General features: G+C 32.1%; 1 protein-coding gene across 1 annotated transcript in view; it reads right to left on the minus strand.

The window, feature by feature from the left end:
• The window catches only part of CNTLN (centlein), a 446067-nt gene that overhangs the window by 268705 nt on the left and 152561 nt on the right, over positions 1-24801 (minus strand). The window contains exon 8 of the mRNA XM_051970804.1: positions 16512-16674. Within this exon, the coding sequence (XP_051826764.1) occupies positions 16512-16674 (163 nt within the window). The remainder of the gene's footprint in view (positions 1-16511; positions 16675-24801) is intronic.

The raw sequence follows: 24801 nt of genomic DNA on the forward strand, positions 1-24801 counted from the left end.
ATGGGTATGGGTATTCCAGGTCCTCTCTAGAATCTCAACAAAATGTTAAAAGAGTTAGAACCTACGGGCTTGTGATGTTCTATCTAAGCAATGTAACAACTTTGGAGAGAATTTGCTGGTGGTGCCCAAGAATTTCTCACCCTAGAGCTTTCTCAAGGGAGTTCTCTATATTTGATGATGCTAGACAGAGCCTTGCAGGCTATATAAAAATATCTTTCTTATATTTGCACTGTTTTATTTTGGCATTAACTTAGATGACAAGGTGTGAAGTTAATCAATGAACTTCTGGATGACTTTTTGTGCAATTCTGGAATGAAAGACATTACTTACTCTAGTTTTCCACTAGATTTTTTTTTTTTAAATCTTTGGTATTTTTCTGGAATTTTTATGTCAGACATGAATGGTTTGCTTCCTGTTCAGCCAGCTTTGACAGATATCCCATGCCTTTCTCTTTTTCATTGACCTTCTTGGGATATAGGACTAGCAGAATATAAACATTTTAGTTAATTCTTCCTATCACTTCTAATTAGTATCTTTCAGTTTATCTCCAACTTTTAATATTCTCATCTTTTATCTTCTTTGCCAACTTGCTGGGCATGAAGTTAAAACTCAAGAGTTGATCTGCATATCTCTTATTAATACTGATTTGTATCCTTCTATCATGTAATTGTTAATACATTTAATAAATATTTATTAAATATTTAATAATTTAATAGTTAAAATTTAACACTTTTGAGACTTGCTTCTTTATATCTTTGATCACTTACATGTTAGGAAAGTGAGATATTACTGAGTTTAAGTTCATTCTGTTTTTGCTTTTTCTAAAAAATATTTATGAAATGAATAGTTTTTCACTTTATTGCTGTTGTTTGGTCCTTCAGTCACGTCTGATTCTTCCTTTCCACAAGGACTACAGTACGTCTATCCAAGCTCATGTTCATGTTTCCATCCCCTTTCCTTTTGCCTTCATTTTTCCAATGAGTCCTGCTTTTCATTATGTGGCCAAATTATTTAAGTCTCAGTATGTGACCATCCAGTGAACAGCCTGAATTAATTTCTTTAATTATTGACTTATTTGATATCTTTGCTACCTGCTTTTTCCTTATATAGAATTCTCACAACCATAGTTTTGTTGGCAAGGAGATGTCTGATTTACAGATTTGCCATAGCATTCTTTCCAAAGAGCAAAGAGTACTAGTCACCATCTGTAGTGATCCAAGAATATAAAATCTGACATTGTTCCCAATTCTTTTCCCTCTATTTGTAAAGTAACTACCTTTAAATAAGCTGTGGCTGACATTTTAAAGAGTATATAAATTACCATTCACACTTGATATCCATTTATTTACAAGCTAGAGGAACAAGAATATATGAAATTGAGACACTTATCAACTTTGTACATAGGGAAATATTACATCATAGTTCCACAGTTATTTACTCAAGGACACAAGGCAACATATGAACACCTCGACATTATGAATTCTGTTCTAGACTGCCTTAAGAACACAAATATTGGAAAAAAGAAAATCACTTTTTTTGTTTCCCAGTGCATATAAAAATTATGTTTACACTGTACTGTACTCTATTACAACTATAATAGTGTTACAGCTTTTTTTTTAAGTAAATTAATTAAAAAATACTTTATGCTAAAAAATGCTAACCATCATCTAAACCTTCAACAACTCATAATCTTTTTACTGGTGGAAGCCCTTTCCTACCCGTTTATGGCTGCTGACTGATCAGGATGGTGATTAGTGAGGCAATTTTTTTAAAATAATACAATAATGAAGAGTGCTGTCAACTGACGTCTGTTTAACAAAAGATTTTTCTGTAGCATGTTTGATATTTGATAGCATTTTAACCACTGATTTTTTTTCAAAATTAGAGTCAATACTCTCAATTTCTGCCAGTGCTTTATCTACTAAGTTAAAATAATATTCTTTAGTACTTCTGTGTCTTAAAAAAAATAGGAGGGGAGACCCAAAAAGAGGGAGAGAAAAGAGGAAATGGCAGGTAGATGGAGCAATCATTTGTCACTTATCAAATAAGTTCAATCATATGGGAACAATTGGTGGTAACTCAAAACAAGTACAAGAGTAACATCAAAGATCACTCATCACAATAATAGATATAATAACGATGAAAAAGTCTAAAATATTGTGAGAATATTGTAATAGGGAGACATGTTTGATCACATGCTATTGGAAAAATGGCACCAACTGAATTGGCCAATACAAAGATGCCCCAACCCTTCAATTTGTAGGGGAAAAAATTCAGTATCTACAAAATGCATTAAAGCAAAGCACAATAAAATCTCATGTATGCACTTATGTTTTAGAAAGAGGCCTTAAAATCCCATCTTCCTAATCAGAGATCAGCTACCTTTATGACCTATTAGGACAATATTATGAAAAACAGAACTATCACCTTGCCAATAAAAGTATATATAGTCAAAACTATGGATTTTCTAGTAGCAATGTACGGATGTGAGGAGAGCTAAGTACTGTATAATTGATGCTTTCAAACTGTGTTGCTGGAGAAGATTCTTGAGAATCCCTTGGATAGGAAAGGGATTAAATCAGTCAATACTTAGAGAAAATAATTCAAGCTATTCATTGGAAGGTCAAATACTAAAGATGAAGCTTAAATATTTGGGCCACATATAGGAAGACAGGATTCATTAGAAAAGATTCTGATGTTGGAAAAGAATAAAGGCAAAAGAAAAAGAGTAAAGACAAAAAGAAAAAGGATGCCAGAGGATGAGATGGATAGATAGTATCATAGAAACAATAAACATGAATTTGAAAAGACTTTGGAAGACAATAGAGATGAGAAGAGCCTGGCTAAATAAAAAAAAAAAAAAAATCAGACAGGATTGAATGACTAAACAATAAGAATGAAGGTTAAGGGAGATATAGTATCTTTTTGGAGGAACAGAAAGGATGAATACTTGCTCTAGATTAGAGAGAACATGAAGCAATAGGCAAGCTCTAAATAAAAAAAAAAAAGTGGGGGAGTGGGGAGGAATGACTAGCAACTCTGCTTAACCAAGAGATAAGGCTGAGACATCAGATGAAGCAATCATTAATAACCTTACATAAAGATTATTAATAACCTTAATAAACAAGAAAGTAGAACTAAGATGATATGTTAGGAAAACTGAAAATCAGTTATTTTTTAAAGAATTTAGGAAGTAATTCTTCACAAGGTTATACTAGACAATTCAAATGTTAAATAGCCAGAAAGTAAAAGAAATTCTTGATTACGTCAAAGGCTTAAACCAGAGTCTAATTTTAATTTTCTTTTATTTTAGTTGAAATGAAGTACATTTTGTTAAATATGTGGTTCTTAAACAATGAAGTAACTAGGAGGGTAATAATACGCTAACTGTCAATTCCAGATGTCACATTTTAGAAGAGCAATCTAATCTAATAAGCATTTATTAGGCACCTACAAATGTGACAGGTACTAAAGACATACAAACAAAACTGAATAATCCCTACATTGAAGGAACTTATATTTTTAGGGAATGAGGATGGGGTGAGTGAGAATACAAAATAAAAACAAATAAGTATAAACATCATAATTTGAGAAAAGAGGGAACACTAACACATTTCAGAACAGAATTCTCATAAAAGATCACACAAGAACAGAACCCTTGAAGAAACAAGGAATTCTAGGAGACTCCAGAAAGGGAGAGCAACCCAGTCAACAGCACATAGACAAGAGACTCCTGAATTCAACAAATATCAAATATGCCAGGTTGAATGGAACACAAGACATATCAAAAGGGCTAATGCAAAATAAGTCTACAAGGTAAGCTATAGCCAGGTTATGAAAATCTTCAAATGCCAAGGATAATTTGCATTTTATATTAAAGGCAAAAGAAGTACATTGAAAGGGCTTAGGAAGAGAATAACACCTCCAGACTTGAAAAGATTATTTTAATAGGTATGTGAAAGATTGGGGAAAAAACCCAAAACAAGGAGAACAAGTATGAGTTTACTCAGTAGTCCAGAAAATAGAACCTGAAATGTGATGGCGCCCATTTGAATAAAGAAAAAACAACAGATGAGAATTATCTGTGGAAATAGAATCCAATAAGACATGGTAACTGACTTGATATGGTAGGGAAAAGGAAGAGTAAAAAGTTGAAGAAGACTATGAGACTGCAAATCAGAGACTATTAGAATGTTGTTGTCTATTATAGAAATAAAGAAGTTTGAAGTAAGGATATAGTTCCATTCTGGGTATGTTGTATTTAAAGCATATATGGAATTGCAGATGGACTTTTCTAATTAGCAGTTGGCTCTGGAGGACAAGGTTTTAGATGAGAAATTATGGTTATACTATTGAGTTAGAAGTTATCTATATATAGATGATAACTGAATCCATGGAAATCAATGAGATCATGAAGAGAGAAGGTACTAAAAGAAAATGTAATAGAGGTCAGGTAGAACCTTGAAGGATGGCCATGATTAAAAAATAGGATACAGATGATGATTCAGGGAAAAAAAAAAAAACTCAAAAAAGCACAGATGGTTAAGAATAGAACCAGAAAAAATGTCATGAAAAACCCAGAAAGCAAAAAGTACTGGGAATAACACATAGTATTTTGATATTTTCAAAGAGTTTACGTGTGTTGTCTAATTTAATTTCCTAAAAATACAAGTAGATGGGAGCCAGTTGGTACAGTGGCTAGAGCACCAGCCCTGAAGATGGGCGGACCTGAGTTCAAATCTGGATTCAGGCACTTAATACTTCCCAGCTGTGTGACTCTGGGGAAGTCACTTACCCCCAATTGCCTCAGCAGGAAAAAAAAAAGTAGATGCTATTATTATCTCCACTTTACAAATGAGAACATTTGATCTCTGAGGTAAGAAATGTTCTCAGATCTTCCTCAATTCATGTCCAAAAGTTTGTTCACCTTAATTTTACCTTACTAGACAATACCAAAATGAAAAATTGGACAATCATTTGCCAATGTATTACAGAAGGGCTGGACTGAAGAGGGTATACTCTTAAGATGTATCCAATTCTTAATAGTCTATGATAGAATGAAATGACAACTGAATCTTAGTGTCAGGTATATCAAACATGGAACAGAAAAGAATTAAACTGAAAAGAACAAATATGAGGCTACTGCTCTAGACTACTATAATTCAAAGAATATATGGAATGTTCAGGAGGACTAGAACCTCTGGGGTAAGGCCTTGTGGAGCCCATTTTAAGGCCTGCTCATCTACCTTTGTATCCACCTGATTCATTCAACTCTCATCTTTGGGCTCCAAAAAACTGTAGCATTTACAATAGCTACACCTCAGAAAAGCATCAAGGTAGATGACGGGCTGTTGGAATCCTTACAAAGTGTTAAGTCATTAGAATTGATAGAGACAATAATTATCTAATTTAGCATGGGTCAGTATGATTGATCTGATCCTACAAGGAGATGTTATGGACCAGAACTTGAAACAAGGTACTAAGTGGAATTAGGAGACAATGTTTAAATCTAGTTTAGCATTGATTTAATCCTACAATAAATAATGGTTTCCCAGTGATATAATGATTGGTGTGTACTCAGTGTACAGCATATAAGCAAGAAGCTCTCAGGGCCAAAGAGCACTTTGGGAGAGACAGAAGCCCACTCTCAGAGGCAGAGACAGAGTCATCCCATATTCCACCTTTGTGCTGGCTGGAGACATTCGGAGGGAGCTAGGGTCTGAAGTTCAAGACTTTGAAGGACACAATAAAGGATTGCATTTTAACTCCTGGTTGAGTTTGAAGTGATTATTACTTTGAACTGAAACTAAGGCTGCCTCCAGAAAACCTCCCCTGAGAAACCTGCTCCCAGAGAACCATTATATTTTAAAAAAGAGAACACCACAACAGGCCTTAAATCCATTACTGAGTGAAAGAATATCTATTCCCAAGATGTGAAGACTTTCCATGGTGAAATTGGCAGATGAGAACAATTTGTTCCAGTGGTCATGAAGGAGGTTCAGGCAGGCACTGTGGAACATTCAGATGCCAAGGTCATCCAGTGTATCCAAGGCTATTGCCAGTCAACTTGACTTTCATCCTCCCACTGGACTTCACTAATTATGGAAAAGTGAGGCTAATGCCTTTGCAATTCTGCCTCACTTTAATCCAATTCACATACAATCAAGATACTACTCACAATATCATTGGTCCTCTTCAAAAAAGCTCCAAAAGAAAATAGAGAGCAAGAAGTTAAAAAAAAAAAAAAAAAAAAAAAAAAAAGTAAAATTATTTCTCAGGTGACAATACTAAGGAACTGGGAGAATGTCTATTCCATTAATGGCAGTTTAAAAAAAAAAAACTACTGAGCAGCAAATACAGAAATACACATGCAGAAAGATATAATGAAACTTAAATCTATAATTTCTTATTCAGAATATCTGCTTAATTGGTATTTCAGTATTCTTTTCTATTTTAATATACTTAGTTCCTTTACATTACTACATTGTGAAGTAGTGTGTTATCCTGGATTCAAGGATCAAGAAAAGTTGGGCTCCTGAGATATTATCTCACATCTATCAAGTTGGCTCAAATGACAGGAAAAAATGATAAATGTTGAAGAAGATGTGGAAAAACAGAGACATTAATGCATTGCTGGTGGAGTTGTGAACTGATCCAGCCATTCTGGAGAGCAATTTGAAGTATGCCCAAAAGGCATATCTTTGATCTAGCAGTCTCACTCCTGAATCTATATCTCAAAAAGATCATAAGAGAAGGAAAAGGACTCAGATGTACAAAAATGTTTGTAGCAGCTTTTTTGTGGCGGCAAGGAATTGGAAAAGATGTTCCTCAATTGGAGAATGGTTGAATAAGTTATAGTATATGAATGAAATGGAATACAATTGTTCTCTAAGAAATGAAGAGCATGGTGATTTCAGAAAAGCCTGGAAAGATTTACATGAATTGATGCTAAATGAAGTGAGCAGAACCAAGATAATATTATTCACAGGGACAGCAAAATTGTGTAATGATCAGCTATGATAGGACGTAGCTCTTCTGAGTAATGCAGTGATTCAAAACAATTCCAATAGACTCATGATGGAAAAGGCCCTCGGCATCTAGAGAAAAAAACTATGGAGAATAAATGTGGATTGAAGTATACTATTTTTACCTTTTTAAATTTTTTCTTTCTTGTGGTTTTTCCCTTTTACTCCAATCTTCTTTAACAATATAACATGGAAATATGTTTAAAATGATTGTACATGTATAACCAATATCAGATTGCTTGCCATCTTAGGGAAGGGAGAGATAAGGGAGACAAGGAGGAAAAAAAATTTGGAATCCAAATCTCAGCAAAAAATGAATACTCAAAACTATCTTTACATGTAATTGGAAAAAATAAAATAACATTAAGTGGTGGGGAAAAAGAGTTGAGTTCAAGATGACCTTGGGCAAGTCCCTTAATCTCACAGTACCCCAGGCAACTCCCTAAAACTAAGAATCACAGAACAATTACTGATCTGAATTGGTGGAGGGGATTTCTTTTAACAATACCAATGAGAAGCTAGCAACTAAAAAGTAACATGAGTTTTTAAAAAGATAAAAAATTACCAAGAAAAATGATAAAGCAAGCTTCTATGATGGGAAGAAAACCATTACAAATATGTTACCCTTTTCTGGCATATTCTTTCAAAATAAATATTTATCATGACTTTTATAGAAATATTCTGCATAACTTAACATGTGCTTTCTCAATGGGAGTGGGGGACAGGAAAGAAGAGAATATGGAATGTTTTCAAATGTTTTAAATAATGTTTTAAAAACAAATATTAAAAATTGTTTTAATGTAATTGGGGAAAATTAAAATATTAAATTAAAAATTATACATTTTGTTAAATCAAAAATGTTTATTCAAGATATAAATAGCATTATAATTTTGATTATATTAAATTTAAAAGATTTTGCACAAACAAAATTAATACAACCAAAATTAGAAGGAAAACAGAAAACTAGGAGGGAGGGGAAATGTTATAGTGAGAATTCTTTAAAAAGGCCTTACTTCTCAAATATATAGAGAAATGAGTCAAATTTATAAGACTATAAGTCATTCCCAAAATGACAAATGGTCTAAGAATATAAACAGGCAAAGAAATCAAAATTATTTGTAGTCATATAAAAATTGCATCCAAATCACTACTGAGAAAAGAAATGTGAACTAAAACAATTCTGAGAAATCACCACCTCTATCACATTGGCTAATATGACAAAAAAAAGAAAATGGAAAATGATGGAGGGGAAAACTGAGACAAAAATACATTGCTAATAAAATTGTAAACTAATCCAAGTATTCTGGTAAGCAATTTAGAGCTATGTTCAAAGGACTAAAAAAACTGCATACCTTTAAAAATCTAGTAATACCACTGCTAGTTCATTTGAATGAACTTTTTTTAAAGGGAAAAGACTATTTATAGAAAAATATTTGTAGCAGCTCTTTTTGTAGTAAAAAAAAAAAAAAAGTATTGGAAATTGAGGATACAATCCTTAATGGGAGAATGACTGAATAAGTTGGGGAAAATGATTTTAATGGAATATTTCTATGCTACAAGAAATGACAAGCAGGATGATTTCAAAAAAAAAACTGGAAAGATGTATATGAATTTTAAGCAAAGTGAAATGAAAACCAGAAGAATATTGTTTATAGTAACAGCAATATTGTACAATAAAGATCTGGGAATGAGTTAGAAACACAATGATCCAAGGTAATCCAAAACAGCTCATGATGAAAAATGCTATCTGTCTTCAGAGAAATAATTAATGCTGTCTGAATACTGACTGAAGCATAGTATTTTTTACTTTTTTTCTCTTTTTTTTTGTTTAAATTTTCTTGCACAAAATAAATAATATGGAAATGTTCTATATGATTGCACATGTATACTGCTTCCTCCCTCAGGGAATGGAGAGGGGGAAAAGGGAGAGCAGGATAGAATTTGGTACTCAAAAATTTTTTTAATTAATGTTAAAAAAATTTTTTTACATATTAGTGGGAGGAAAATAAAATATTATTTTTAATTTTTTTTAAATAAATGTTTCTTTTCTTGCTTCAAGGCATGATAAAAGAAGACATCTGGAAAAGATTGACAAAGACACTTAAGTTGTTCTCCTTGACAAGTTCTTCTTTCAGTAGCTGAGAGAACAAGTCTTAGCACTTGAAAGATAGAAAATTGGCTGTAAACACAAAACCACAGATAAACTGCCAGGTGACTCTTTTAACAGAGAGAATTAGATGACTGAAGGTAAAAAAAAATCTCTCTTTTTAAATGTCACTGAAAAGATTAAAGAGAAAGGGCTAGGAAACAAAAGATAAAAGGGAAGAAAGAAAGAAAGAATCCTATTTTAGAATTTAGTTTTTAAATTCATACAAAATTATCAAATTTAAATACAACCAGTCTAAATGATTACAAATTTACAAATGACTATACTCAAATTTCATTTGTAAATTTTGTGTTTTAAATCTGAAAAGTAATTTTACATAGAAATTATGTTGATATAAATAGTTTTGGAGTTTGTAGATCAGGTCACAGTAACTTCTTTCAACTAGTGTGTATCTGAAGCATAATACTACACTAATGATTATAACAAACTTAATCATTATGTGCAACCATGTGTATAGATAATGCATTTAGAATTATAGGTCGGAACACCAGAAATACAACTTCTCCTTTCCCTCTTCAATCAAAATATAACTGAAAATTTCTCTACTGAAAAGCTATAAAGCTAAATGGTATATGATGGGACTCTTACAACTATAAACTGCAAGCAATCAGTGACCCAGACCAAAAATTAGTAGATATTAGCTTTTGAAAATATTTTTCAACCTTTCTTATTTTTCAAATACAAGGCTAACTTACATTCTTTTTACATTCAAAATGTGAGCCTTTTGACCAAAGCTCTTTCCACATTCAAAATGTAAGCCTTTTGCCCAAAGCTTCTCTTATTCTCTAGTTTACAGTGAAATTAACAAAATCTCATGTTTTCTTAAAGCAAGCATAAAATCTTTTTCAAATTTTGTAAGGATTTTTACTGCCTTGTTCAATTGTTTCAGTCATCTCTGACTCTTCATAACCTCCAATTAGGATTTTCTCGGCAAAGTTACTAAAGTGGTTTGCCACTTCTTAATCCAGTTCATTTTATAGATGAGGAAACCAAAACAAACAGGATTAAGGGGCTTGACCAGGATAACACAACTAGTAAGAATCTGAATTAAATTTGAACTCAGGAAGATGAATCTTCCTGATTTCAGATCTAGCTCTGTCCAATGCATCATCCAGCTGCCTTTTTAAATGCTAGTAATGATCAATTAACATTTCTTAAGACCATACTTGTCAGACACTTTGCCAGGTATTAGGTATAAAAACGCCAAAACAGGGAAAAGGAATGAAAAGACTCTCCTACACACAAGCATATGTCCTTTATTTTCACTTATGTACAATAAAGAAAAATGAAATTGCACACAGACACTTATAATGGGTACATAAAGGTCTGGAGTAATATTCATTAATATTTCTGTTGGCACAGTGGAAGTAAGCAAGAGTGAAAAAGACATGAATTCAAATTTAGCCAAGTATGAGTAAGTCATTTAAACTATTTTGTCTCAGTCTCCTCAATTGCAAAGTAAGGATAATAATAGTGGTGGACAGACCTGAAGTATGAAGCTCTTGACTCCATGAATTTACATAAGCAATTCACCATGTCTGGAATGCTCTCCTTATTTCTGCCACTTGAATTGTCTTCCTCCTTGGGAGCTTCATCTTGGAGCTCTGGAACTTTGCTATAATATTACTGGGAGTTTTCATTTAGGGATGTCTTTTAGAAAGTAACTGGTGGATTTTTTTTTCAATTTCTATTTTATCCTCTGCTTCCAGAGTATAAGACAGTTTTCCATGATAATTTCTTGAAAGATGACATCAAGCTTTTAGGTGGCCAATAATTGTTAAATTATCTCTCATGGATCAATTTTCCAGGTAAGTTGTTTTTACAATGAGATATTTTATATTTTCTTCTATTTTTTCATTCTTTCGATTTTGTTTGTTTCTTGATATATCGTTTTCACTTGCCCAATTTTTTAAGGAACTATTTTCTTTAATAAGCTTTTATATCTCATATTCCGGGTGGCCAATTTTCTCTTCTTTTTAAAATTAATTTATTTATTTTCAACTTAAATACAAAATAGGAAAAGAAAAAGATTATCATGTGAACAGAAAAATATAAGAGAGGATTCAAAATATAAAGCAATAAATATCCATTTCAAGAGATTCTATATGATAAATTCTACACAGTGTGTTCAAAACTGTCCATCTTTTCTTTGATTCCTTGTAGGTTTTCATTTGTTCTATGCTATAGACTTTTTGTGTTATTCTTTTTTTTAATTCCCTTTCCTCCTCACCCCCCCAAAAGACTACAATTAAGCAGAAAGACACACACATATATACCTAAATATAAATACATATGTATACATAACTATATATAAACATATGCAGTAATCTATAATACACATATACATACATATGCATTCATATCATACTATACTGATCTGAAGATGGATAATATCTTCTTCCTTTATCTGTCCAAGTCTCCATATTTTTCTAACTGTACCAATTTATCATTTCCTATATTATAGCAATATTTCAACCTTAAACTCTAGTTATTTTAAATACTCTAAAACAGTGGTCCTCAAACTTTTGTTTTCAATATCTTTATCCTATTAAAAATGATTGAGGATCTGTCCAAAGACTTTTTGTTTATATAGGTTATAGTTATAGATATTGATCACATTAAAAATAAAAACCAATTATGAATTTGTAGACTCTCTGAAATGATTTCAGAGATTCCGAGGATGTTCTGCACCAGACTTTGAGAACTAGTACAGTCTAAAACAACATTGATTAATATGGCTAACATACCGTGTAGTTTCCCATTTTTCTCTTTTAGCTTTAACTTCTTCTGATATCATAATAACTCTCCCTGCTTTTTTTTTTTACATAAAACTGCTTATCTCTATATTATGTTTGTGTGTGTCTCTTATTTCTTATCCCACCTAACTCTGGTTTACTTCTACAAGTACAAAGTTAAGAAAAAAATTTTACAGCCAGTGTTTCTAATAAAGGCCTCATTTCTAAAATATATAAAGAACTATGTCAAGTTTATAATAATCCAAGTTATTCCCCAGTTGACAGTCAAAGGATATGAACAATTCTCAGATGATGAAATTAAATCCATCTATAAGTCATATGAAAAAAAGGTCCCAAATCACTATAGAGAAATGCAAATTAAACCAACTCTAGGATATCATTTCACACCTCTCAGATTAGCTAAAATGACAGGAAAAGGTAATGATAAATTTTGGAGGGGATGTGGGCAAACAGGAACACTAATGCATCGTTGGTGGAGTTGAGAAATGATCGAACCATTCTGGAAAACAATTTGGAACTTTGCCCAAAAGGCTATCAAATTGTGTATACCTTTTGAACCAGAAGTACAACTACTGCTGTATCAGTATTCCAAGGAAATGTTAAAGGAGAGAAAAGATCCTACATGTGCAAAAATGTTTGTAGTAGCTCTTTTTGTGGTAGCAAAGAATTAGAAAATCAGTAGATGACGATCAGTTGAGGAATGGCTAAATAAGCTGTGGTATATGAAGGTAATGGAATATTATTGTTCTCTAAAAAATGATGACCGAGCTGATTATGGAAATGCCTGGATTTTGATACTGAGCAAAATAAGCAGAACCAGAATACAGTGTACAGAATAACAGCAAGATTGTGCCATCCAAGGAAATCCCAATAAACTTGGGGAAAATGCCATCTGCATCCAGAAACAGAACTATGGAGATTGAATGTAAATCAACACATACTATATTCATTTTTTCTTTGCTTTTTTTTAAATTCTAGTGTGATTGTTCCCTTTTGTTCTGATTTTTCTCTCCCAACATGATTAATAAAGAAATGTGTATTTTAAAAGTTAATATACATGTAAAAAATAAAAAATACATATGTAAAAAATAAAATAAAAAACTAAATGTCTGTGTTACTGTTCATTAACACAGATCTGATGTGAGTTGGGTTCCCTTTTAAAATCTCTCTTATCCCTTCCCCCTTTCCAATATCCTTATCCTCTTTTCTTTCTGAATATAGAAGAATTTTTACCTTTCTGGATCTATATATATATATGCATTGTTACGCTCTTTAACCAATTTCTGAAGAGAGAAGGTTCCAGAAGTTCTCCTTCCCCATCTAATTCCTCTGCATCAGTTCTTTCTCCCACATGTCATTTATATAATTATTTTTTTTACCTTTTCCTACAGTTTTGCTTTTTAGAATCCCATCATATTCATCTCTACCTTTCTCTCAGACTACCCAATTATTGAGAGTCTTAGTCTTACAATTAATATTTCCACATTTAAAAAATTAACAGAATGTCCTTATTGAGTTCCTTATAATTAGTCTTTGACATTTACATTATATTTCTCTTGGATTTTGTGTATCATATTCTTCAAGTTCAGGTCTTTTGACAACAAAACCCTGAAAATTTGGCAATAATTAAACATTTATTTTTCTTCCATTTTAAGATTATGCTTAAACAATTTTACTTTTTAAATTCTCTTCAGTGAATTTTTATATATCTTTTTTTCCATCTGGACAATTCTGCTTTTAAAGACATTCTTCTTTTCATTAGATTTTTGTGCCTTTTTTCCCATTTGGTCTATCTTGTTTTTCAAGGTATTATTTTCTACATTATTTTTATATGTGTCTTTTACAAAGTTACTGATCCTTCCTTATTTTCTTTTATCACTCTCATTTTTCTTCCTAATTTTTTCTCTTCCTATCTTGATTTTTAAAATCTTTTTTGAGCTCTTCTATGATTTGAGACTAATTCCTATTTTTCTTTAAGGCTTTAGATGTAGCAGTTTTGACTTTGTTGGCTTCTTTTGAGGTTGTGTTTTGATCTTTCGTGTTACCATAGCACCTTTCTATAGTCAGAATACTTTTCTACTGTTTGCTCATTTTTCCAGACTATTTCATGATTTTTAACTGTATGCCAAAGTGAGGCTCTGTTTCCGGAGTAGATGGGGCACTATTCCAAGCTTGAGAGGTTTTTTGTAGATGTTTAAGAGATAATTCTAGGAACTTGTAAGTTTTCAGTTCTTCCAGAGTGGTATGATCTACTATTCTCTGGACCTATGTTCTCATCTGTGACTGACCACAAGCATTTTTTTCTACCCTGGAGCTGTTATCAGGGTCTCAGCTCCCTAATAACTGCAAACTCTGGTGTGCTAATGCACCTTTTTACTTTGGGACTAAGATTCAAGACTGTGGCCCAGAGTCAAATATAAACAATGAAAGAAAAGTCCTGGCCCCAGTGCTGATAAAGGAAGCCCTATAACCTCCTTCTGACCAGTGTTTGACCTCTTTATCATCTGTGGGCTGATAAATCCAGAAACCACAACTGACTCAGTTGCCCCCACGACCTCCTGCTGATTTGCTGTGGCACAGCCTGTTGTCCACTCTCACCCCAGTGAAACAGACTTTTCCTGTTGACCTTATAACTTGCCTTGGGATAAAAAATTGCTTCACCTGTTCTTTTTGTGGGTTCTGCTACCCACAAAAATTTCTTTTGAGGCCATTATTTAAAATTTTTTGGAGGAATATTGAGGAGAGTCCAGGAGAGTCTCTGACTTTTCTCCAACATCTTGGCTCCACACATCTGTTCCATTCCCTATTTTGTCTTCCTCCAATGCTCAAATGACACTTCCTCCATGAAATCTCTGATCCCTCACCTTATCCTTGTATTGCTTCCTTGTACTATAGTTATTTACATGTAACAGAATGCAAGATTCTTGAAGGCAGGGATCGTTTCACTTTTTACTTTTGTCCCACCACTTAGCACAATGTCTTACATCAAAAAATATGCACTTAATTTTTCTTAAACAGAATTGTGCAAATGGATAGAACTAAAAGATATTAATCAGTAGAGGCAGAAAAGAAAGAATGAGAATAAAATTCTAATTTTATTACAGAATAATAAAAGGAATAAAGAAGAATTTCTGTGGCAACCATTAATTCTAGGTTACAGTTTGAATGTATGGAATACATATAATTTAGGAGAATTTAAATCAGAAATTATCTATTTACTATTAGAGATTATCTATTTACTATTTAATTATAGATTAAGCCTAAGTTTTAATAAATAAATTCATTTTAGTACAAAGGTAGATATATTCTATCATAAATTGTTTTTGCTCAAATGCTTAAGCAGATAACTAATACTAGCATGTTATGGTGGAAAGAATACTGAATTTGGATTAGATCTTTCTCTGTGATCTTGAGCAAGCCAGTTGGCTTTTGGGCGGGGCCTTAGTTTCTTCATCTTCATCAAGAGAAGACTGAACAAAAGTTATCTAAAATTCCCTTTCAGCTTTAAGTACTATGAACCTATTAATTTGAAGAAATATATGAATCTCACTACTTAGACTGCATTGGCATGGCCTATCATTGTCACAATGTCAGTGTACCTAAATTACAGAGCCAGTTTCTTGAGAGGGAGAATGAAATCATTTGGTAGTTAAATATGAAAAACAAAAAGTCAGCAAATGTAAAAAAAAAATTGATACTTTAACCATTTAGTATTAAACCAGAAAAATGAATATTATGACCCTGGATTAAACTGAATGTTAACATACCACAAAATATTTTCCATATTATAAACTCCATGAATCGTACAATTCTTGAATCAATTCATTATCTTAAACTCTTGCAAATAATGAATATGTAAAGGATCTGTGATCTGACCAACACAGCATATCTCACTGTAGAAACTTCTATAAATATAGATCCTAACCCCTCAGCAACGCAGTAGATTCTAAGATATGGTCTGTGGCACAGAGAGATTTCATAACATGGAGGGTCAGAAGCAGAATATAAACCCAGATCTTGAATCCAGCATTTTTCTCTATTATACAATACTGCTTCTATACTTCCTAAATATGGTGAGGAAAAAATCAATAAACTTAATAATCCAGACTTTATCATTACTTAATGTTTCCTATTCAAGATAGTATCTAAATTGGTAAGAGTAGGCTCATAATCTCAGGTTCCATTCACATAAAATTGTAGTTCCAAATGTTCTAAGCACAAGAGGGAATTCTGTTTGACAAAATCAATCCTTACATTTTATCCCACAAGCTCCTGACTGTTAGGGATAAAATCTAAGTAGATTTCATATGCCATCATTGCATATGAAATGAAATGATCATTTTATAGTCATTTCCCCCAAGTTATAGCATGTCCTACTATTGTTAAGTATTAAGTATTACTCTTAGCATATAAAATACCATCAAATTCAATGCCAATTTCTGTTGTTTTATCTAAAAAAAAATTTATAAAAAGGAGGTTAACAAGAGAACACTGAAATTTAGAAAATCTAAATTATCTAATTGTACTTTTGGTAAATAAAATTTTATGACAATAAATGCATACTTTTTGATAGGATATACTTTCAACTGTGTGGGCATCTTCCTGATTTCTCAGTACTTTCTGTGTATCCATATTGAGAACATGAAGTTGCCGGATCAGCTCTGCCTGGTGTGCTGTGTGTTCCTGGTTTTGTTGGTAAAAATTCTGCAGCTCCTGCAACTCTTTACTGTGTAAAAGAAAGCAATAGAGAAAATATTAATAAAAATCATCTCAGTTAAATAACTGTGTTCACTTAACATTATAAATTGAATTTCTATTTTTCATTTATATTTTAGTATGAACTATCTTATACATAAGAAAAATATGCAAAATATTTATTATACATCAAATACACCAATAAAATAAATAAAAACTCTAAAATAACTTATCAATATTAGTATTAATATTGGATATAACTTATCCATCTTCCTTTTATAGTTTGTTATATAAAAGTACTGGATTTCTGCCTTCTTAATACAATTAATTTAATCTTTCAGTATCAGGAATTGAACTGAATTGATGTCAACAGTTGAACAATGAAAAGACATAATCACCAAGAAAATCTTTGTCTTCTTCCCTCACCCTTTGCTTCCCATTTGGTGCTATACCCTTCATGGTATATATGTAATGCTGCCTAATTAACTTATTCCCAATGTGAATAGATTTTCAGAACTATGACTTTTCCATCCTCCTCTACTGGCTCTGTGTCTATTCAACCTCTGCATCTCATTTATATAACATAATTACTATTTTATTTAACTCTGCCCAAATCTTTATTTTGAGCCACCTTATTGTTGATATAAAACTTAAAATTGACATTTCTATAATGTCCAGGCTAGTTAGCTGGAGGGTGTCAGGCTCAATCAGAGTAGGATTAATCAAACTCCTCGGTCTTCAGGGGGAGAAGTGAAGGAGGCAGGCAAGCTGCCATGTGGCTTACCAAAAATGATCCTGGACTCTGGAGTCTGGAGCCTGAATTTTCTCTCCTCCTCATGCTGGGGCAGAGTGACTCTGACCCTCTCCCTTAGCCCTCCAATCCTTGCCTAGGATTACCTCACCATCACACATTCAGCAAGCACCAGTGGTCAGGAGAATCATTACATCACCATCTCATCTAAATATATGTATAGAGAACCATTATCTCACATCGAATAGCTAATTAGCCTTAAGTGCTCTGCTGTCTGATTCAAGTATACTTTTTCAGAGTTTCAGCACTCTATACATTTCCACATAAAAAACATAAACAATTTGTCCATGTTAAGTTCTTGAAATTGATGTTTGATATTGGTTCCTATTTGTTAAATTTTCAATTGAGCTCAGGAGGAGTCTTTTCAAAGAAAGACCTGAAAATCTGCCAAGTTTGTTGAATAATCATTTTTTTCTCATTCAATATTATGGATAATTTTGCTGGATATGGTATTTTTAGTTACAAGCCTAGTTCTTTTGATTGGTTGTACATATGATTCCAGGACCTGCAGTCTTTTATTGCAGTGGTTAATAGGTCCTGTAAAATTCTAATTGTAGTTCCAGCATATTACAATTGTTTATTTCTTGTTTCTTAAAAAGTTTTCTCTTTGATCTGGTAGTTTTGAAATTTGGCAATAATATTCCTGTGTTTTCCACAAGGATCTCATTGAGGTGGTGATCAGTGGATTTTTTTCTATTTCTACTTTCCTCTACTTTCTCTCATGTTCTGTCAGTCCAGGACAATTTTCTTGGATTATTTCTTGCATTATTGTATCAAGGTTCTTTTTTTGGTCACAATTTTCAGGCAATCCAATTATTCTTCTATTTTCTCTTGATCTGTTCTCCAGATCTGTCATTTTTCTTATGTTTCACATTCTGTTCTACTTTTTCAAATTTTGTTTGGTTATTTCTTAGTCTCTCATAGTTTTGCTGGCTTTCCCTTGCCCAATTCTAATTTTCAAAGAGTTACTTTCATCTTTGACATTCTGTATCTCCTTTTCTAGTTGGTTAACTTTTTTTCTTGTTTTTCTTGGATGGTTTTTATCTTTTAATTTTATTAGTTTTTCCTCAACTTCTCTCATTTGATTTTTAAATTCTTTTTTTGAGTTCTATAAATTCTCTGGGCCAGAAGCCATTTAATGCTATTCTTTGAGTAGAAGAAGCCTTTTTTTACTTCAGTATCCTTCTCTGAAATTGAACCCTCATCTTACCTGTTCCCACAGTAAGTTTCTATGGTTAAAGTTTTTCTTCATTGCTGATTCATCTTTTTTTAAATAAGAAACATTAGTGCAAGCATTTCTAATTGTGAGATGGGGGAATGGTACCTCTAGCTTTACTTCAGCTCTCCCCTCTGACCTGGAACTCCAAACCAAGAGCTTCCCCATCTTGCAAGTGCCAGCAGCCAACAGCTGCCCCACTGACTCAGCACTCATGACATGCTGGCTCCTTTTCCCCTATAATGGCTCTGCAGCAGAGATAGACCTGGCATTCCTTATCAGCAAAAAGTTCCTCAATCTTTTTGATTGACTCAGACTACTGAGTCCACATGGAGTGCTGGAGGTGACAGCTTCTGTGGTTCCTGCTCAGGATCCAAACACACCCAGCTCATCCCAGGGCTCCCCACATGGTATTTCTATGGAGAGAGAAGGTGTTTGCACTTGCATGAGTTAATTCCCACCCTGGTCTTTCGTTGATCTTCTTGAGTTGTATCAGAAGGACTCCTTTTCTGCCCCAAGTTTTTCTTGATTTTTCACCACTCTATGTTTGCCCTGAGGTGCAAATTTGTTCTGTTTGTGGGAAAAATCTGAAGAGCTTGAAATTTACCAACCTATTCCACCATATTGCCTTTTAACATTTCTGCAAAAGCTGCTAGTACTATGCTAGGTAGCCTTTGAAAATCCAGTCAACTTTATTCAAGAATAAAACACTGGAAGCCTTATTAGTGCTTATTATTAGTGCATTTGTTAGCAAGATTTAGTGCAAAAAAAAAAAAAGATAAAAAGTAAAGCAAGTGTCAAGCTTTTAAAATGGCATCAAGGATCATGACATGCTTACCACAATATATAATTATCCAAACAATCATGCAACCTTATAGAAGAGAAGAAAATATCAAATGAATTGAAAGCTTGCAGAAATCAATCTACTTTGTCAATGAAATTGGCTAAACTCTTCCAAACAGGATGAAATATGAAACATGGCTCAATCCTACAACCTGCAACTAATAACAAGCATAATTTCTTATCTCCCAAATGATAAATTAAAATCTATAGGATATTTTATCTATCATAATTATTAAAGAGTGCCAAAAGGTTTTGGTTTAATTGGGATAGGTTTTTTAATGAGTCAGATGGGGGGGAAAAAGTGATTTCCCAGTTTTAAGTAAGTAAAGCTTCAACAAAGAAAAAATTGTGGAAAAAAGTGATCTTGTTCTATATGAGGACATTAGAGAGTGGAAAATGTGACACATAGAAGAAGGAGGAGGATCACTGAATCATACTATTATATATGAATCTTTGCTCAGAGAAAAAAGATTGGACTCTTAGGGGAACAGCTCCTTGCCCTACAAGCAATATTGATATGAAACTAAAAGTGATATCAAATGAAATAATCTAGTAAGTGTTAGAAGAAGGAGAACAGAATAGTAACAGTTGGTAATTCTCTACTGAAGACGACTCAGACAGCTGTTTGTCAACCTAACAATAATAATAAATAAGAAAAAGGCCTACTGTTTTATATATATGTATGTGTTTGTGTGTATATATCTATTTCACCTATATGCGTAGATTATGTATGTATATATTACACATATGTGTGTATATATATTACATATATGTGTGTGTATATACACACACATATACACACACGCACACGCACACATACACACATACAGGGTTTATTAAATGTTTACAGAAATACACAAAATATGAGCAACAAGGAAGATAAGCTAGATATACAAAGAGTAAGAGGATTTAACCTCACAGTTATGATTAAAAGCAATGGTGGGGTGAGAGCCATAAATAAAATCTAGCTCTAGAAAGAATTATCTTACTCAAAAAAGCATCATGGATATTATAATATTGGCATAATAAAAATATATATTCATGAAACTATCCAAAAAGTCACTCTTTGAGCCAACAATATAACTACTAAGTCTCTATCTTCAAGGAGATCAAATAAAGAAGGATGTATAATATATGTATGTTAAATGTGTATGTTTATGTATAAAATGTATAAAATATTTATAGTAACTTTATTCATAATTGCCTAAAACTAAGGGTATAATCATCTATTGGAAAAGTACTAAACAAATTATGGCATATAAATGTAATGAGATATAACTGTAAGGTAAAAAAAATTGACAGAATGAACAATTTCAAAAGAAACTTCCACTAATTGAAAGAGTGAAATGAAAAGTATAAAATGTTTTCAACGATAACATTGTGGAAGAAAAAAATTCTGAAAGACAAAATTCTGATCAATGAAATGATAAACAAAGACTCTAGAAGAAAGAAAATGACAGAGAAGTAATAAAAAGTATAGAATGACAACAGGAGAATTTTTTTTTTTTTTACTGAACTCTTCATATTGGTTATGGAGTGCTTTTTTAAAGTTATTTACCAAGGAAAGGAAGAAGGCAGTGGAAGGGAGAGATGATAAATGCTTATGAAACTAAAGAGAAAAGAAAAGAAAAATTGAAAATATATTACTATGAAAGAAAGTAATACACACACAAACACACATACACACACACACAAACACAAACACACACAAAAGGTAGATCATTGAAACAGAGTAGACACACAATACATAGTGGTAAATGATTATAGTGACTCTGAATTTGACAAATGTAACAGTTTAAGCTTTTGACTAAGAATTCATTATTTGGTTAAAAAAAATTATTGGGAAAACTGAAAAGCAGTCTGGCAGAAATGGGGATAGAAGATTATTTGTGTTAGTCCATTTACCACGATAAGGTCATAAAGGATAAATGAATTAAATATAAAAGGAGGTATTACAAGAACAACATGGATTACATTAGTTACCAAATTTGTGGATAGAAGAACAATTTATGAACAAAAAGGAAAGAAAGCATTGTGAAATGTAAAATGGATAATTTTGATTACATTAAATTTAAAAGGTTTTATACAAATAAAACCAATGTAGTCAAGATCGGAAAAAAGCAGATAATTGGGGCAAGGGAGGTTTATAGACATGCCTTCAGAATAAGATCTTATGTCTCAAATATATAAAGAAGTTGGTCATATTTCTAAGAATTAAAAGTCATTCCTCAACTGAAAAATGGGCAAAGGCTATATATAGGTAGTTATGAACAGAAGAAGAAATCAAAGCTATCGGTAATCAAATTAAAATGCTCTAAATCATTAATAACTGGAGAAATGCAAATTAAAATAACTTTGAAATATTATTTTACATTTATCAGGTTGGCTAAAATGATACAAAGGGAAAGCAACAAATGGGGGGGAGGCAATGTGGGAAAAGTGGTACACTAATTCACTATTAGTAGAACTCTGAACTGATCCAACCATTTTGGAGAGCAATCCAGATTTAATCCCAAAGAGTTAAAAAAAAAAAAAAAAAAAAAAAACCCTGTATTCATCCTTTGACCCAGCAATCACTATTAGTTCTGTTTCCCAAGATGATTAGGGGAAAAGAGGAAGAATAGGTATGTTCTAAAATATTTATAGCAGTTCTCTTTGAAGTAGCAAAAAAAAAAAATTGGAAATTGAGGGGATGCACTGGGGCACAGCTAAACAAGCTGTGGCATATGGTTGTGATAGAATATTGTACTATGGCAAATGATGAGCAAGTTGATTTTAGAAAAACATGGAAAGACTTGAAAGACATAATGAAGAGTGAAATAATAGAACCAAGACAAGACTGTATACAGTAATAGCATACTAAGAATGTCTTTGAACAATTAAGTCAGTCTGAGTGTTATAAATACTCAAATCAATTACAAAGAATCTATGAATGAAAATATTATCCACATTGAGAAAAAGATAAATAGAAGTATGTACACTATAGTTTTACATATATGTGTGCACTCACACACACATATAAACATACTTTTTATCTAATGATAGCCTTCTCTAGAATGGGATGGAAAGAGGAGAAAAATAACTGCACAACTGAGAATAAAAATATATTATACTATGCTGTGTACATGGAATTTTTTTTTATTTTTATGTATTTAAGTTCAAAATGAATTTTAAAATTTAAGAAAATAAATAAGCAATATTAGATTCTGAGTTTTTAAACTAGGATCTGTATGCTTGGGGTGTTGTTTAATAATATTATAACAATTTCAACATAATTTGTTTCTTTTGTAATCTTATATACTTTGTTTTCTAAATTTTTGTTAAAAAAAAAAAGACTTACCATAGACTTCACTAGCCCCTCAAAGAGACTAAAAAACTTAAAAATTCCTGCTCCTGAAGACAAGGGGGAAAAGATTCAGTATTTTGGAATTGGATTACAAACCTAAAACTGGTTTTATATTATATATTATATAGTACTGATTTAGGGATGTCAATGGATCCTCAATTATCCAAGTATTTGAAAGAGTCTATCAAAATAGAGAAATTATTAAGTTCAAGATTTTATAAATAATAATTTCATTCTTCAAAATATAGGAGGCTCAACAAGAACTAGACTATTTTGAACCTGATTCTCTTCAGGTTCAAAGCAACTGGTTACTAGGATGGGAAACAATGGTGCTAAAGGACAATGAAAATGCCAGGGGACAGCACAGAATATAGGTAATGCAAATGGTAAGAACTGGAAGAATAAAGAAGATAGTGACAGAGTAAAAGGTAAGACTTAATCTTTGGAAAAGAGTTGCTGATTGACATTTTTCTATGTCATATGAGCAACCAAGCAACCAGTGAGAGGGAAAGGGCATCCCATATGGATTCTGCTTTGACTGATGGCAGGGGTAGAAAACTGAGAAAATAAAAGACAATGGAAGAAGAGGACTCCTGAGAACAGCAGTAGGATGTTTTCTTCTTTTCTTCCTTACCAATATTATTATAACTGCAGGATTCAAATTCTATTTTTAATGCCTTCCATCAACTTAGAAGAAAATACGTTTTAATAATTTTTAGCCAGTTATGGTAGTAGATAAAATAACATATCAATTTCAGCTACACAACTAAAGCAATCTTCTAAGAAAAATTATATCTTTAAAAGCAAACTTTAATATAATAAAAAAATCAATTTCCTAGAAATTCAATTAAAACCAGAAAATCATCTTTAAAATAAATAAAATCAAAAAAGAAAATTTTTAAAAGAAAGTGTTCATTGTTATGGCCAGTTATATTTTTATCAAAGTATTTTCACTAGGATTGGAGAAAAATACAAAGAAGTCTCTCTCCTTTGAGATATATTAGATACAAATCATTTGCTCCATGTAGATTTAAGAAAAATTCTAACTCATACAAAATGAGCAAGAAATAAGCACTACTATGACAATTCTGCAGTTGTCTTTTTTCAATATACTGACATTTTTGTTCATGAAAATTTAATTATCAATTAGTGTAATAAATGTAATTATCATTATGATAGAAGAGTCAATATTTTAAGGTTAAGATTTGTAAACTCATGCATAATTTTAGTTTGTCAGTATGGATGTCAGCTATGTTGGCATAATCATAAAGTAATGGTATCTTCCAGCTATGTGAACATCACACTCAATTATTACAGAGACTTCTAAGGTTGAAAGCATATTATAACAGAATTTTAACATCAATTAATGAAGATAGAATTCTTGGAGATATAAACCTTCTCATCTTAATGCATTTTATCTACAGTATTAAAATTAGTCAAATTTCCCAAGTGACATTTAATTTCTCCTTCTTAATAGGAAGGAAAGGCTCAAGAGTAACATGTCAAGATTAATTCATAGTTTAAAATATTAACTTATGTGATAGTCTGAAAATGGACATACAAACACCCCCTTATAAAATGGAACATAATTTATGCTAAATTGTAGTAGTCAGGATTGACATAATATATTCACAAACTATTTAAATAACACACCATTCAAAAAAGCGAAAACAAACTCAAGGGAGATAATGTGCTGAAATAAATAGAAATAACTATAGCAATCATAGCCATAGCAAAACAAAACAAACACCTTAAAAATATTATTTCTTAGACTTGGCTCAACAATGAGATGATTCAGGACAATTCCAATAGTCTGTGATGGAGAGAACCAGCTTCATTCAGAGAGAGGACTTTGGGGACTGAACATGGATCATAACATAGTATTTTCATCTTTTATTGTTGCTGTTTGCTTGCCTGTGTTTTTTTTTTCATTTTATCTCCT

Source organism: Antechinus flavipes, chromosome 1 (genome assembly GCF_016432865.1).
Source record: "Antechinus flavipes isolate AdamAnt ecotype Samford, QLD, Australia chromosome 1, AdamAnt_v2, whole genome shotgun sequence".
NCBI classification, from domain to species: Eukaryota; Metazoa; Chordata; class Mammalia; order Dasyuromorphia; family Dasyuridae; genus Antechinus; species Antechinus flavipes.